Source organism: Urocitellus parryii, chromosome 1 (genome assembly GCF_045843805.1).
Source record: "Urocitellus parryii isolate mUroPar1 chromosome 1, mUroPar1.hap1, whole genome shotgun sequence".
NCBI lineage: Eukaryota > Metazoa > Chordata > Mammalia > Rodentia > Sciuridae > Urocitellus > Urocitellus parryii.
The window spans coordinates 227,051,700-227,067,319 of NC_135531.1; the positions used below are offsets into that span (position 1 = coordinate 227,051,700).

Consider the following 15,620-nt stretch of genomic DNA (forward strand, 5'->3'; position numbering starts at 1 on the left):
AAATATTAGTAAAACTTGCAATTATAGCTGCTATCTTCCTTACTTTATTGGTTCACTGAAATATTAGAAGAAAAAAACCTGATCATTTTTGGGAAGAACTTCTTTTAAGAAAATAACTAAATAAACAAAATATTAAGAAAATAACTAAATTACTTTTTGGAAAATAAGCTGAATTTTATTAAATGATTGGGAGTTTAAATGGTAATAACACTGCTTTATTAAATTCTAAAACCAGTAGAAAAAATACATATCTTACAATTAATTCTTTGTGTGTGTGTGTTTGTGTGTATGTGTGTATTATGTACGTTCAGCAAAAGGAACTTAAACAACTGAAGTAGAGCAGAAAAATTAATGAAACACAGATCTGGTGAAGAATAAATTATTAAACAAATTCTTTTAAGATTTCATTGAAGAGCATAAAACCAGTGACTAAAATAATGGGGTTCTCCTTTAAGAAAACAGCAAGACCAAGGTTGATAACATTGTTATAGCAGCACCCAGAGAGAAGCTCCAGGATGAAATAAAGAACTACTCATTTAATTTTTTAATTGAAAAAAATACACATACTTAATAAGAATTTAACTAGAAAAAAATTTTTTAATTGGACTAATTAAATTCTACTTTTAAGTTGAAGTTGATAATACTGTTATCATTAGAACAATATTTATTACTGTGACAATTTTATTTAATACTTTGTTTCTGAGGAGCATAACAGCAGTGTAAATGATTTTCAGAACTTTTCTTTACTTTGCAAATATAAATACATATCTTATTGCACCACTCTCATGAACTTAACTGCCTATACAAGAGCTGAGTCCCATAGTTAAGTATGCCTCAAGTACTCTGAGTTAATATTGTAGTCAAATAATGTCACCTGCACCATGAAGTGTGACTCCATGGCTAATGATACACATAAATTGAAAACTAATTAAGAAGCTAAAAAGAACTTTTTGACAGGTTAGGATCAGATATCCAATAATATTCATCAACATCTCTATTTAGAAAGTTCATTCAAACTCGGAATTACAGAATATTTTTCCAAATTCATGAAAAAAATTTATTAAAAATTATTGTTCTTACATAACTAGGATGCCTCTTCCTTTACGATTTTAATAGATTCAGAAATCCTGCAAAATTTCTTGAAAAATAAGATCTAACTAGGACATTAAGAGACAATTAACAAACTATATAAAAGCAGGATTAAAAAAGCTAAAGGGAAACAGTTATTAATATCTGACAGTAAAATGCAAAGAATAGCCTACATGGAATAAGGAAATGAAAGACCATTTTTCAAAATGCACCAATATTCCATTCTCCTTTAAATCACAACTATTCTATAAGGAAGGATTAATAGTCAAAGGAAAAAAATAATTTCAGACACATCCCAATGAATTGGTTAAACAAGGTTTTTACAAAGTATAATTCCCAAGTTAAATAAGTGAAACTTACAGTTTAGCTGTGATGAGAAGAATTAGTACAACAAATGCTGACTTCTTCAGTCTCCTTATTTTTCCTACCATTGTAAGACCAAGATAAAATAGGGCTGCTCCAGAAAAAGAATTTGCAAGTCCATCAAGAAAATTTTCCATATATACAGGCACCTTTTTATCAAGAATAAAATTGAAGGCAATGCCAATGAAGACCATAAATACTATTGGGTTCTGTAATACACGCAGGAATCCAAGTCCCACAATTTTTACTTTGTTTTGAGAGGCATTTTGAGAATCTTTCCACTTCTGGATTTCACAGAAGATAAACCCAATTGGGTTTAACATCATAAGAGATATTGGTGCCACCAAATAAATGTACTGAAGATATTCTGGGTATGTAGTTTGATATAAAGCTTCAACTGCAAAACAAGAATATTGATCTTAAAATGGTTACCATAGAAATATATAAATATGCAAATAACATTTTCTGTGTTTAATTTTAGCATATTGCAAATTTATCTAAAGAGTTCCAAATGACCTCATTATCCTATTTTTTGAAAAGTCGATTTTAGTAATGAAAAAATTATTATACTAAATGCAATCTAGTTTACAAAATGATAACCTATTTTTTTTAATATTTATTTTTTAGTTGTAGTTGGACACAATACCTTTATTTTATTTATCTATTTTCATGTGGTTATGAGGATCAAACCTAGGGCCTTGCACATGCTAGGCAAGTGCTCTACCGCTGAGCTACAACCCCAGCCCCCTAAAATTATTTTTAGTAAAACATAATTAATTTTTATTATCTAGGATCTAAGATTAGTCTTCAAAAACAAACATAAAAAAGACAGAACTGTAAAAGTTTTAAAAGAAACAATAAAAATAAAAATCTAGTATCAAACTAAATGTTTAAGAAGTAATAGCAACAAAGTGATTGACTGTATCCCTGGAGAGAGCAGCTTTATTGGAGTCATGAGGCATAAGTCAGATTTCAGAGGACTGAGGAAGGTGTAGAGAAAAGGAACTAAAAATGAGCACTGAAGTAATGGAGTCCACACTGTATAGGAAAAGAAGTAAAGATGGGAGGTGACTGACTGAAAGTAGAGAGGTCAGGGACTGGAGGCCCTTATGAAGCTCAAGAATTAAGTGCAGTTGGAAGTATAGGATTCAGAATAGGTCAGATAGTGAGTTGAGTTTAATATTTTCCAGATCACTAGGTCCAGGAAGTGGCCACGGGAGTTGTTCACTGACAAGGAGTAAAGTTATTATTACAGATGAGGAGGCCAAGGGATCTAGAGGGCGGAGAATTTGATGGGAAGTTCACAAGGATGCTAAAGTCAAACAAGAGAACAGCAGGACTTAGGACAAAGAAGATGACAGCAAGCAGGACAGTAAAGTCTTCAATGAATGAAGGGAGATGGCTAGAATGAAGTCAGAAGATGAAAGCAATAAGGATGAACAGACTGGACAGATAGCATGAACTTCAAAATAGTTGTCAACACAGAGTAGGGAGCAATGGATTAGCAGTGGTTCACGGCAGCTAGCCAGGTGAGGATGCCAGTCTCACCTACCTCTGGCTCAGGTGGTATGTAGGCTATGGGGTAATGAGTATCCTCCATTTGAGAGGGAATGAAAGGCAATGAATACTGAAAACCTGTGAAAACACTAAGCAAGTAGGGACAGAAAGTTGGATCTAACAAACGTTTGTGAGAGTAATAAAGTGGAGTTACATAAATGTACCTTTGATAAATACACATTCAACTATACCTTCTTGGGAAAACAAAATCTTTTTTTCTCATATAGCATGTTCTCAAGTACAAACTAATTATTTCACCTCTTGTTCATTAAAGAACAACAAGGCTCAAGAAAAAAATCTGGCTATGTTAGAGTTATAGGAAATAGAATAAGACAAAGTATGTGTGCTGTGTATTATAGGTAATTTAAGGAATTTTCCCAAGGGTTTGAGTATCCATGATGACTTTAGAATCTGATACTATATAAGATGTGTTTCCTTGGAGGGAGTTAAGTGGATTGGATCTGACTTCTAACAGTTTCCTGGAGGAGTTAAGGGTTGGTGGCCTGGTCTGGGATTATTAGGGCAATTTAGAGTCATGGAATAAATAACTTGGTCTGTGGGCACATTTTTGGCAGTAGGTCCCAAATAGAAAAACTGATACAGAATTGAAATTGAAAAAAGGTAAAACGTGGACAGCCAGTCACCAAGAAGAGACTCAATCTTGTGGAAAAATGTAAAGATTAGGTTTCTCTGTTTATATTAAGATAATGTGACACAGGCAGGAAAACATAGTTGTTTACTTACTCAGGATACATAAGTTCAGTTAATATCATGTGCATGACCCGTTAAAGTTATGTAACTAGATTATATAACCTTTAGAAGTTCACCTTGCTCTCATTAGCCAAAATCTTCTTTGTATAAAATTCACCCCCACCCCGCATTTTTCAGCAAAGCACATAGGAAGTTCTATTATATCTCCAAAATGAAGAAGTTAAAAGATATTTGATTGTTAAGGTCTGTAGACAAGTCAAGTCTACAGACCTTAACATTTGATTACATAAAGTTTCATAATTTTCACTGAATTCTAAATTATGCTAGCTTTATAACTCTTAGTGGTTTTCTTTCATGATTCATAAGGTTCATTTTACTTCTAATTAAACATTCTATCGCTAGGAGAAAGATACCTGCTCACCACTCAGTTTTTAACTTGAGTGGATATTTTGGAAATGTCTTATGTTTTAAATCTGAGTATAAGAATTTTCCCTAAGCAGGCACACTACAATGCAAAGGTGTTTCCTCTAACAACTTACAGTTGTATGATCTACTCAAAGCCACTTATATTAATGACCTTTTCCTGAAATTTACTTTCCTGGTACATTAGTAATCCTCATCACATAATAGATTCTGATTGTTTTAGGAGCTCAATGCAACTTTGAGCAACCAGTTTTATTACCTAAGGCTGCCCAATCATCAAACAGTGTTTTTGCTTTCCTCAGGTTCAGTAACCTGAGGTCAACAACAAGAAGGGTGAGTATGTGGTAGGAGGAGATATTCTGAAAGAAAAGAGAAACTATATTCACATGACTTTTATTTCAGAAGAATATTATTATGATTGTTCTTTATTGTTAGTTATTATAGTTAATCTCTTACTGTGCCTAATTTATAAATTTAATTCTCTTTTAGGTAGGTATGTGTGTATAGGATTAAAACATTGGTACCCTCAGTTTCAGGCATCCACTAGGGGTCCTGGAACATATTCCTGGCAGATAAGAGGAACCACCGTGTTTACTTTCTTCTTTGGCAGGATCTTCTTTATTTCCTCTGCTTGATTCTTACTACTGTTACTAGTTAGAAGTCTCAAAATTAGACTACCTAATGTATTTACTAAAATACATTATTTTGGATTTTTTCAATTACTCCCTTCATCAATTTTATTTACTGCTAACAAATCATAACTGTCAAAAGTCAACATTATCCCACGGTTCTCACTGCCCACAAGAAGAACTATAGGGTTCGGATTGTGGCTCAGCGGTGGAGCGCTAGCCTAGCACAGATGGGACCCGGGTTTGATCCTCAGCACCACATAAAAAATAAAGGCATTGTGTCCATTTACACCTAAAAAATAAATGTTAAAAAAAACAACAACTATAAAGCCTTTGTGTGTGTGTGTGTGTGTGTGTGTGTGGTGCTGGGGATTGAACCCAGGGCCTTGTGCATTCGAGGCAAGCACTCTACCAACTGAGCCATATGTGTAATATGAAATGAACTGCATTCTGCCACCATGTATAACAAATTAGAATAAATAATTAAAGAACAAAACAAAACAAAACAACCTCTTTTGACATAAACAGCCCAGTTGCCACAACTGAATTTGGAATTCACCTACCTCAGCCTCCTTAGTCACTGGGGTTACATACAACTGCACCCAGCACCCTCTTTTTCCTTTCTTAGTCCTGAGTCTTGGCTGCTATTTAAGGCCAGACTCTCATGCTACTTCTTCCACCAAGTCTTCAATTTACATCATCAATCTCTCCACTGGAATGCTATGGTACTTTGTTCCATATTAGTACCACCTTGGCAAATTCTAAGTTCCTTAAAGGCATCATTTTATGACCCACAGTCCCCAGCACAGTGCTGAACAAATCTGAAAATACTTGCTGAATGGGATTAACTTCCCATAAATGAATGCTAAAGTTTTCAGACTAGCAAAAATGTATTTTGTAACACACAATAATTTTTTATCTAATCAACATCAATTAATCCATTTCTTTTTAGATCAGTTTTTCATGTTTTTTGCTTTTGTGTGTGTTGGGAGGAGTTCTGCAGATTGAACCCAGGGGCACTCTACCACTGACCTACATTCCCCAGCCTGTTTTTGAGAGAGGGTCTCATTAAGTTATTGAGGCTAGCCTCAACTTGCAAACCTCCTTAGACTCACACGTAACTGGTGTTATGAACATGTGCCAACATGCCCAGCTGTTTTTGCTTTTAGAAAATCTATTTTTTAGTTGACAAATAAAAATTAAATATAATTATTTGTACATATTGTTTGTATACATTGGGGAATGGCTAAATGGAGCTAATCACATACTTATCATTTTTTGTTATAAAAACACTTATAATCTACTCTTAGCAATTTTAAAAAATATAAGACATTAACTGTAGTCACCATGTTGTACAATGCATCTCTTGAACTTATTCCTCCTAACTGAAATCCTATAAGTATTTTTTAACTTTTTACACACTATGAATATTTACAAGCTAGTTACAATTGGGGTTTTTAAGCTCAGCTGAACAAGTGTTCAGAGGCAAAAGAAGTATAGTCTAGTGGGGGAGCAAAAATTGTAATTAAATGCTTATTAAATTACTAGAAGAATAGGATTCAACATGGGAATTTTAGTCTATGTCAGCCATTCACTTGCATAATTATTTAACATTATATCTTTATCTATAAATTGGCATTGCTTTTCTGTTATCAATCTGAAGATGGTTTTTCAATCTGAAAAGAAATTACATATGAACATGGAAACCTACAGTAACTAAAATTAGATTTATAATCATTATATCAACTATTAAGTTCTAATTAATTAATGCTTATAAATAAGGCTCGTGGAGGGAGGGAGGAATCCCATTATGAGGACTTATTATATAGCTTTGAAGAACTAAGAGATAAAATTAGCCACCTACTGTGGCTCCTATTTTGATTCCTGCAGGGTTTCAATCTCTAGCAAATAACACAAAGACTCTGACAAGATCATTCTATTATATAATGGCATATAGTTAAATGCTTCATTTCCTTTCTGTTTACAGCTCAAGCACTAGGGCATAATTATGATTAGTCAGGGTACTTATGCTATCAGCATTGTTTGAAGAATAAATTATAGGACTTAACTATGCCCTATTAGTATCTTTTAATGACAGAGGCAGGGAACCATTCTGATTTGCTGAAATCAACATTTCACCTTGGTAGATTCTTGGTATTCCAAAAAAGCAAATGTGACTACCCTTTTTCTTTATTCATTAACTTATCTGCCTTTTCCTTGCTAGCATTTTTCAAGTCACCTATAAATTGGACAGATATGGAATAAATGTCTTAAAAAGGACATCTTTTTAGAACTCCCAATTGATGCTCCTCTGTGAACAAGAAAGTGGGAATTCTTGGGAGACGCTACAGAACAAACAGAAAGGTCTTCTCTCTGGAGAGGCTTCTCTGTTCACCCTGTACAAGGCCAAAAGGCAGATGGACACAGGCAGAAATAATAAACAACCTCACCCAGAAGCAGATACATGTCTATATAGTTCAGTACCACATTTTCCAATCTGAAGGCATATGAGAAAGTTGTCTATGTTATTGGGTTTTAGTAAAATTATAGACTACAACCTAATGTTATAAGAGTTCTTATTATTTGGGAGTAAAAAAAATAAAATAAAATACAAAAATTGCAACCCAAAATTGGTATACACATCAAAGAAATTTGGGCAAGCACATGCCCAACATGATTATTACAAGATTCACTAAAATAACATGGGACACAAGAAGAGCAGGATGAGAATGGCTGGTTATATTCTTTATTTAGATATTCTGCCTTGATAAAAAATTTGATTAATTCATCTAATATATCTTTTTTTCATTACTGCTCATTTCATGGAAAATTTAGGAATACTATAGGGACAAAGAATTTTGATTCTGTCTGAAAATAATGTATAACAAGGGCTGGTTGGGTGTTCTGAGATAAACTTGGCATGTTATATAACTATGTGGCATAAGAGAATGCCCAGGATTTAGAATCAGAAAACTTAGGTTTGGATCTCAGTCACCTGTTAGCTGTGTGACCTGGAATAAAACAATCTCTGTAAGCTTATCTCCTTATTTGAAAATGAGGATAATAGTATCTACCCTATTCAAATGAGATAAGTGTAAGAAAGTACTCTGTAAACTACAAAGTTACAAATGTTAGTTTTGTTTAGTTATGGGTTTACTAATCTATGAGATTATATGAAACTAATATACTTCTAATTGATGTCAAAGTAAGACAAGCAATATTTATTAAATATATAAACCATGGTACTGAGCCACTTCTGAAGTTCTTATATCATAAATATATTGACTAATCTGTTATTAGTTCTAAGGAAATGGTCAAACAAATTAACTCCTTGATCTTCTATTTCCCAAAATCTTTTCCTTTAAAATTCAATAACCTTAAAGGAACACCTATTCAGTTTCTTACTATTTATAGCTCAGTTACCTAAGATTCTAGTTTTCCATCTCCTAAGCCTCCTGCTTTACTCATGGTTATTTGATTTCTTTGGTATTTTTAAATTTCGGGTAAGTGAGATGGAGGAAGGTCAAAGGTGGAAAAAGGTATGAAGTATAGTTCACTAGAGTCTCTTTGGTACCAGTGGTGAAATAAATTGGGGGTGGGAAGAGAGGATGAAATGAATGGATAAGAAACTTAAAAGTTAATGGTAGAGGGGCTGGGATCATGGCTCAGCGGTAGAGCGCTTGCCTAGCATGGGCAGGACCCAGGTTCCATCCTCAGCATCACATAAAAATAAAGGTATTGTGTCCATCTACACCCATAAAAATAAATATTTTTTTTTAAAAAAAGCTAATGGTAGATTCCAGTTGTATACTTTAAAATTCCAATCACATTTCTGCTCAGAAGATGTCATCAAATAAACCTTAATTGACCACCTTGTCTCAAATGGCATCTTCTCATTCCTGTGCCTCTACACTACTTATTTGATTACAGGGGTATTCTTAGCAGCAGGCACAGTCACTGGTATATAACAGTGCTTTACGAGTGAATGAATGACTATATCCATACAAGTCATGTCTGCACATTGCGATTCATGATCAAAATACACATAACTTTAATTTTAAAATATAAAAAAGAAGCTAGTAGGTGTACTTTTTCTTGATGACCGAGTGTTCTGAAAAATAGAGTACGTTTCCTTCCAAGATACCCCAACATCTCAAATTGGTTTATTTATTGTTTTTCAGGAAAACATACACATATAGAAACATAAAATTAGGCTGCCTAAAGAGATGGAAAGATAAAAATACCCTTACCATTTCTGTTCTTAAATAATAATTTAACTTCAATGAAAATACTCTGAAATTTTGAAAAAAATAAAAGCTTCAAAACAATTTTTAAAGTAAAACCAAACATATATATAGTAAGAAAAATAAAGAAGGGAAAAAGATCACTCTTAATGAGCACAAATTTCTAATGCTAATACTTAGTAATGACTATTTTTATATAAATGTAAGTTTTCTTTACATAATTTAAATAAGAATTTGAGCCCTTCTGGGAAATTATATTTCTTTCATATGTGATTTTTAAGAAGAAATAGAATACTACTAGAAAGAATATTTACAAAGGTTATGAGGATATGACCATTTATTTTAGGTAGGTGTTTAAAGGATCCTTAAACTCCTATGTTGAGGGAAAATTACAATCCATCCTAATTTGTGATATACTTAAGATAAAAATATGAAAGATATCTTAAATACAAGAATAAGAATCTATTACTGGGCTGGGGATGTGGCTCAAGCGGGCACGCTCGCCTGGCATGCGTGCGGCCGGGGTTCGATCCTCAGCACCACATACAAACAAAGATGTTGTGTCTGCCGAAAACTAAACAATAAATATTAAAAATTCTCTCTCTCTCTGCCGCTCTCTCTCACTCTCTCTTTAAAAAAAAAAAAAAGAATAAGAATCTATTACTAACAAATGCTTAGATTTAAACCTTATATTTGTTACCTCCTTAAACACCTGAATTTTTTAAAAATTGAAAAAACAAAAACAAAGAACTTACCTATAGGGTATCCCAATGCAAAGTCATTACTTTGTGTAGCAAAAATAGGGAAGAGTCCAGCTTTGCTAAATCGACTATCAGGACTGGCAACCAGTAAGGTTAATACACATACAATGAAAAACACAGAAGCTTTGCCAATTAAGATACTGTATAAGAAAGCCCAATCTACATTGGAAAAGTTAAGTACAACCATGTTTTTGAATAATAAAGCTGGAAGTGCAAACCTGGAGACAAAATTTCCCAGTCCTTTAGCCTGTGTTGATGTTATGACATTGGCCCTTCCTGCTATGTAGCCACAAAGGACTATGCCAAAGCATTCTAGTAAGGCTGGAAAAAGCCTTGTTATTGACATTGAAGGTGAATCATTAGTGGAATTGAATCCATGTGTTACTGTGGTAGATGAAGTCTCAGATACATTGATGGCAATAGTTGAGTTCTCTGTAGGCAAATTAGAAAAGGAATCCATTTTCTCTCACTCTCCAACTCTGGTCAGATCTCTGAAAAGAAAAGAAAATTCAGTGTAACAATAAGAAGAATTCTAGCTGAAAGGAAATACTGCAAATTTAGAATTATTTACTTATTGAACGGTTAAATAATTATACATACTTCCTTCAACGATCACCAAGGAAAAATACAATGGAAATAAAGTGGAGGTGGGGAGGATGCTAACATTAACATTTTTAGTCTCTAAGGTAGGTCAGCTCAAACATTTGTATTGCTACTCTACATTCCTATCCAACATATGTTAAATAAGATGCACAAATATTACAGCTGCAGTGATGACCTGAGGCTCTTCTCTCCAGTGATCCACAACTGAGGTATCTAGTATTTAAGAGATGGGATCCACAGAGTCTCTGTTGTTGTCCACTTGCATCCAGATTCTCTGGAAATTTCAGAAATTCTCAGGGGATGACCAAGGAGTAATTCTGAGTCCCTTCCAGAGTGTGATCATAATTGAGTATAAGGAAAAAGAATACAGTATAGCATCACTTATCAACTTTGAACCAATAATTTTAACTTTTCTATGCCTCACTTAATCTGTAAAATGGCAATTAACAGTCTATACCTCACAAAAACGTGAGCCTATTCAAGTAAAGTCCTTATGATCACATCTGGTGAATTAAACAAAGCTAAATATAACTTTAGATTGAATATGAGAGCATGAAAGACAAAATTATGAAAAAATGATGGCATTCCATCAACCTACGAATACCGACTGGCCCAAGAGTTCCTTTGTACCACAGCGACTTTGCACATGCAAAACCACTCTAAAACATTCCCTACCTACCTGTCTACCACTCTGCACATAATTAACACCTACTGATCCTCGAAACCATATAATTCATTAGCCAAGTCAAGTCTCTTTCAAATGGAATGATTATCCTTACCTTTAACCACTTTTTTCTCATTTTGTAATTATACTATATATTAGAGTGACATAGAACTTATGTCTGTCTTCCTCACCAGACATTAAGTGTAACAGAAGAAAGAACTAAGCATGTCTTTGTTCACTGTTGTGTCCCTAACATCTAGCATAGTATCTGGCACACAAGAAACATTGAAAAAAAGTTCTTGTTTAATGAATCACTAAAACGGTATCTTGTACTTAAATGAGCTCCCTAACCTTTCATGGATCAATGTTCTCTTTCAGGCATTCTCCAGTTTGTAGAATTTTTTTCTGAATAATAAAATATTCTAATTGTTTTTTCACTATAGCAACAGGCCCTAGAACAAAAAATGTGCTCTAAAATGTTCTAAAGATGTTCATAAAATGTTAAAGAACACAAATATGTTGTAAAACATTATGAAGATGTTCCAAAAATGCTCAACAAAGAACAAATTCTGTATGTTAATATGACAAAAAATTATCAGACTCTCCTCTTGCTGCCAGGGACACAAGGAAGAAGAGGTTTGGATGACTCTGAAGTTAAACAGCTTTTATTAGTAATTTTATTAGTAATTTGAAGTTAATTGATAATTATTGCCAATTTCTAAGTAATTATTCTGGGTTTACCATCTAAAGTGGCCTTATATAAGGCAGAAAGTAAAAAGGCTCATGCTTCCTGAAATTTATAATACCCTGCCTGGTTAAGTTATCAAATATCCTCAGCGCATTAAAAAAGACTCAGATGGCAGGCCAGAGATCACCAGGTGATATATGGGGATGTGTTAAGAGAATTTTCTCTATCCTATCCTTGTATAAACCAAACCACTTTAAAATCTTACATTCAATCTGGATTAGGACAAGTATTTTTCTACCAGGATTAGACAGGAGTGGTTCAATATAAACAAACCTGACAATACTCACGTACTTGAAGTTTACCAAATGAGCATCAAATTATATCCTGGGAAAGTTATTCATTGGTACAAATACCCATACTTGAAGCAGCTGGTAAACAAAGATGTTAAACATTTGGAGCCATTAAGAAATGTGGACTTGGAAAGGCAGTTGTAAAAGAAGGTGATAAACTATTCCAGTCTTCTGATGTTTTTCAAAAGAAGGTGATAAACTATTCCAGTCTTCTGATGTTTTTCAAAAGTTCTCTTTGTTTGGAGCATTAATAACTCATACTGCTCCACAACCTCTTATTTGGACCACAAAAACATCAATGTAGTCCAATATTTTTTTAAAAACAATTGTAACTAACAGTAGTTCAGTGAAAAGAATCTAACAGATTCTGGACCATAACACTTACCAACACCTTGGGTCAGTGACTCTACCTCCCTGAATTTCAGTTTCCTCAACTGTAAAATGACAGTAAAAACCCTCTCAGAGGGATATTGGGTAGATGGGCTATTTTATGCACAGCTTATCACAAAGTAGGCCTTTAAGAAATGGTAGCAATTGCTATTAGAAGCTATAGTCCTAATAAGAATGGTAACAAAGTTAATAAAATGTATTCCTGGTTCTCCAAACATACTAGGTATTAAAGATCCTCCAACTAAACTAGAGGATAGCATATGTCATGAAGTTATCAGCTTCTGTTTTATAATCAAATTAAGGGAGGTTGAATTTAATTTAGTTCGATCTTAAAATAGCTGCTAACAGTAAAGGGAGCTCTTCATTTTTCTCTGTGATGGTCAAAAAATTGTAGCAATGTCCAGAGTTAACTTTCAATTAATTGAAAATTAAAAGAAAAACTTTGAAAAGTAACTTCTTCCTTCCTATGAGGTTTCTTTTAATGTTTTCCAGTATTATAAAAGCAACACCTGCTGAGGGAAAAGTCAAAACAATCAAAAGGATTTAAAAAGTTTTATCCATCCTAATCTTTTTTTTTTTCTTTTAGAGGTGCTAGGGATTGAACCTAGGATTGCTCCACCACTGAGTTACATCCCAGTCCTTTTTATTTCTTATTTTGAGACAGGGTTTCTCTAAATCGCTGGCCTTAAACTTGTAATCTTCCTGCCTCAGCCTGTCGTGTAGCAGGGAGATTACAGGCTTGTGCCACCACTCCTGGCTCATCTTAAATCTATTTTAAACGTGAAGAAAATATGCTTCCAAAGCATATTTTTAAAATGAACAGAAACCATAGCAAGGGAAGTTTTAAAAAATTACACCCAGTCTTTTCATCTATAAAAATAAGGCTTGTTACAGAACAAACAAGTTGACCTGTCACAGTACACGACGGTTCACCGGACCAGGTACTGGAGAAATTATGTATACAAACTGCGTCTGGCCCCTTCATATTTGACTTAGAAAACTTCTGCAAACCACATAAATTGCAAATAATTATTAAGTGAAAACGGTGTGTGTTAACATCAAAGAGAAAGCTGTAAACTCTTAGGCTATTTCTCAAACACCGACATCCTTTATCCCATGGGAAAAGCCCAATACAGTGAGAAACTACTAAAGAATTCTACAATACGAACAGTCATATCATTCATCCACTCCCACCTACTTGCTGGGGACCAAATGTCCTCCCTAGGGAACCCATGGTGGGGAGCGCTGAGCATTGCCATCTTCCTTTATCTTCAGGGACAGACTTTAGCCCTTCCAGATAAGGAGTGCGGAGAGTCCCTAACTAAATACTGTCCAGAGGGCAGTTGCCACCCAACGCCTGGGAAAGCAGTGGAAATGGAAAAGGCAAACGGGTAAGAAAAAGGTGGTCGCTCAACTTTGCAGGGCATGGAAGTCACAAGGTCATGGTTAACTAAAATGCTCTAGGTACCTGAGCAGATGCTTTCAGGAGGGCAGACACTGTGGCCACCCGCGGGATAAAAGGAAGAGTCGGAGAATGACAGGGTGGATACACGTGCAGTGAGGCGCTGTCCACACTGGGAATGGTAGTTCTGCCACGGGAGGGAACAAGCCGCCCTTCCTGCGCAAGCCTTCCCAGGTGGTCCCACACGGGCCAAAGGCAGGCGCTGAGAGGCAGAGGCGAGCAGACGCAGGCAGCTGGCCGCGGGGCCCGAGCGCAGAGGGAGGGCCGGGCGCTGTCCACCAGCCCAGCCCCGAAGGGCGGGGGCGGGAGCATCGGGTGCCCGCTAGGCAGAGTCAGGGCTAGGCGGGTCCGCGCCCAGGGGCCCTAGCTCACCTGCTACGTCTGCAGCCCTGCGGCCGCGAGAAGGGAGTCGGTGCTTGCCGAGGGCCAAGCAGCGAGGAAATCACCGTCATCTCCCGCCCCCAGCCCTCCTCGGCAGAGTGCGGCCGCACGTTCCGAGAAAGTGAGGTGGGGTAAGCCACTGCGGCCGGGTCGGCCCCTCCCGGTGCCGGCTTTTGGCCCCGCCCCCGTCCCGCCTTCAGCCCCCGCCCCCGGCCTCCAGCTTCGAGCAACCTGGCGCGCGCCTCGCCTGCAGGCCCGCCCCAGCCTCCAGTCGCACAGCCCCCGCCCCTTCCTCAGGCCCGCCCCGGGTCCCTAGACTAACCGCACAGCCCGCCCCCGCTTCAGGCCCCGCCCCAGTCTCCAGCTTCAGGGCCACACCGCCCCCGCGCTAGGCCCCGCCCGGCCACCACAGCCTGCAGCCGCGCGACTTCCGGCCCGGCCCCTAGAAGATGGCGGTCGCCGCGGGGGATTTCCAGGGCTTGCTGGTCTCTCTCCTCTGGTCGAGTGCGGAGCTGTCTCGTCTTTCTGGCTAACGTCAGTCTCGTGTATTGAGATCTGCTAGTTCCCCTCTTGGTTAGTGTAGTCTTTGCATAGCACAGAATATAAAAGCAAGGGCTGAGACTCAGATCAGTGTCGAATCCTGCCTCCCATCTTTCCTAAGGAAGTGTGACCTTGACCTTCGAAATCAGATTAAAGTGTAAAGCTTTAGCATTGTGTTTGATTTAGAATAAGGGCCTTATTAGTAACTGCTTGTATTTCTAATTTGGGGGAAACATAAAGGCAGTATTCCCTCAATATACTGAGAAGAATCTGCCTGTATCGGAGGCTAACCTCTGAGCCTGAAGTCAAGGTCCTCAGATACAGTGTGCCATTTTGAAAACTGAAGAAGCCCAGTACTTGGCTAATGCCATGAGAATCAAAATTATTTCATATTTTAAAATATTTATAACCTGATCCCACTTAATATCTCCTCAGCACTTTTTTTTAAAATCTTTGCATTTTTAAAAACTGTTCTGTCTGGCAACTTAAGGACATTCTTGTCATCCTGTCATCTCTGCAGTTTCAGTGTAAAGATATAAAACTATGTGGCTTCCGAGAAATGACTCAGTAAGTTAAGCATAGGTTAAAGGGTGTGAAACTTAGAGAAAATGAACGGAATTGAAACTATAGAAAAGGCATGCATCCTGCTCCTGCTTTCTTACACTTCTTTGTTCGTTGTGTTTTTCATTTTAACAGCCTTTTATGTTTCCCTTGAACCTGGCTACTTAAAATAAAAAAATCTTCTTAGTACCACAGTTATCTCTA

General features: G+C 36.4%; 1 protein-coding gene across 5 annotated transcripts in view; it reads right to left on the reverse strand.

The window, feature by feature from the left end:
- The window catches only part of Gpr155 (G protein-coupled receptor 155), a 43,549-nt gene extending 29,077 nt beyond the window's left edge, over window positions 1-14,472 (reverse strand). For 2 of the 5 annotated variants that reach the window (XM_077802837.1, XM_077802853.1), the window contains exons 1-3: window positions 14,307-14,472; window positions 9,772-10,268; window positions 1,450-1,849 (exon numbers count right to left, since the gene is read on the reverse strand). In XM_077802837.1, the coding sequence (XP_077658963.1) occupies window positions 1,450-1,849; window positions 9,772-10,237 (866 nt within the window). In that variant the 5' untranslated portion in view covers window positions 10,238-10,268; window positions 14,307-14,472. Of the gene's footprint in view, window positions 1-1,449; window positions 1,850-9,771; window positions 10,269-10,555; window positions 10,706-13,940 lie in introns of all 5 variants that reach the window. The other 3 variants (XM_077802851.1, XM_077802849.1, XM_077802843.1) reach the window with 3 other exon arrangements.
- Window positions 14,473-15,620: the final 1,148 nt, after the last annotated feature.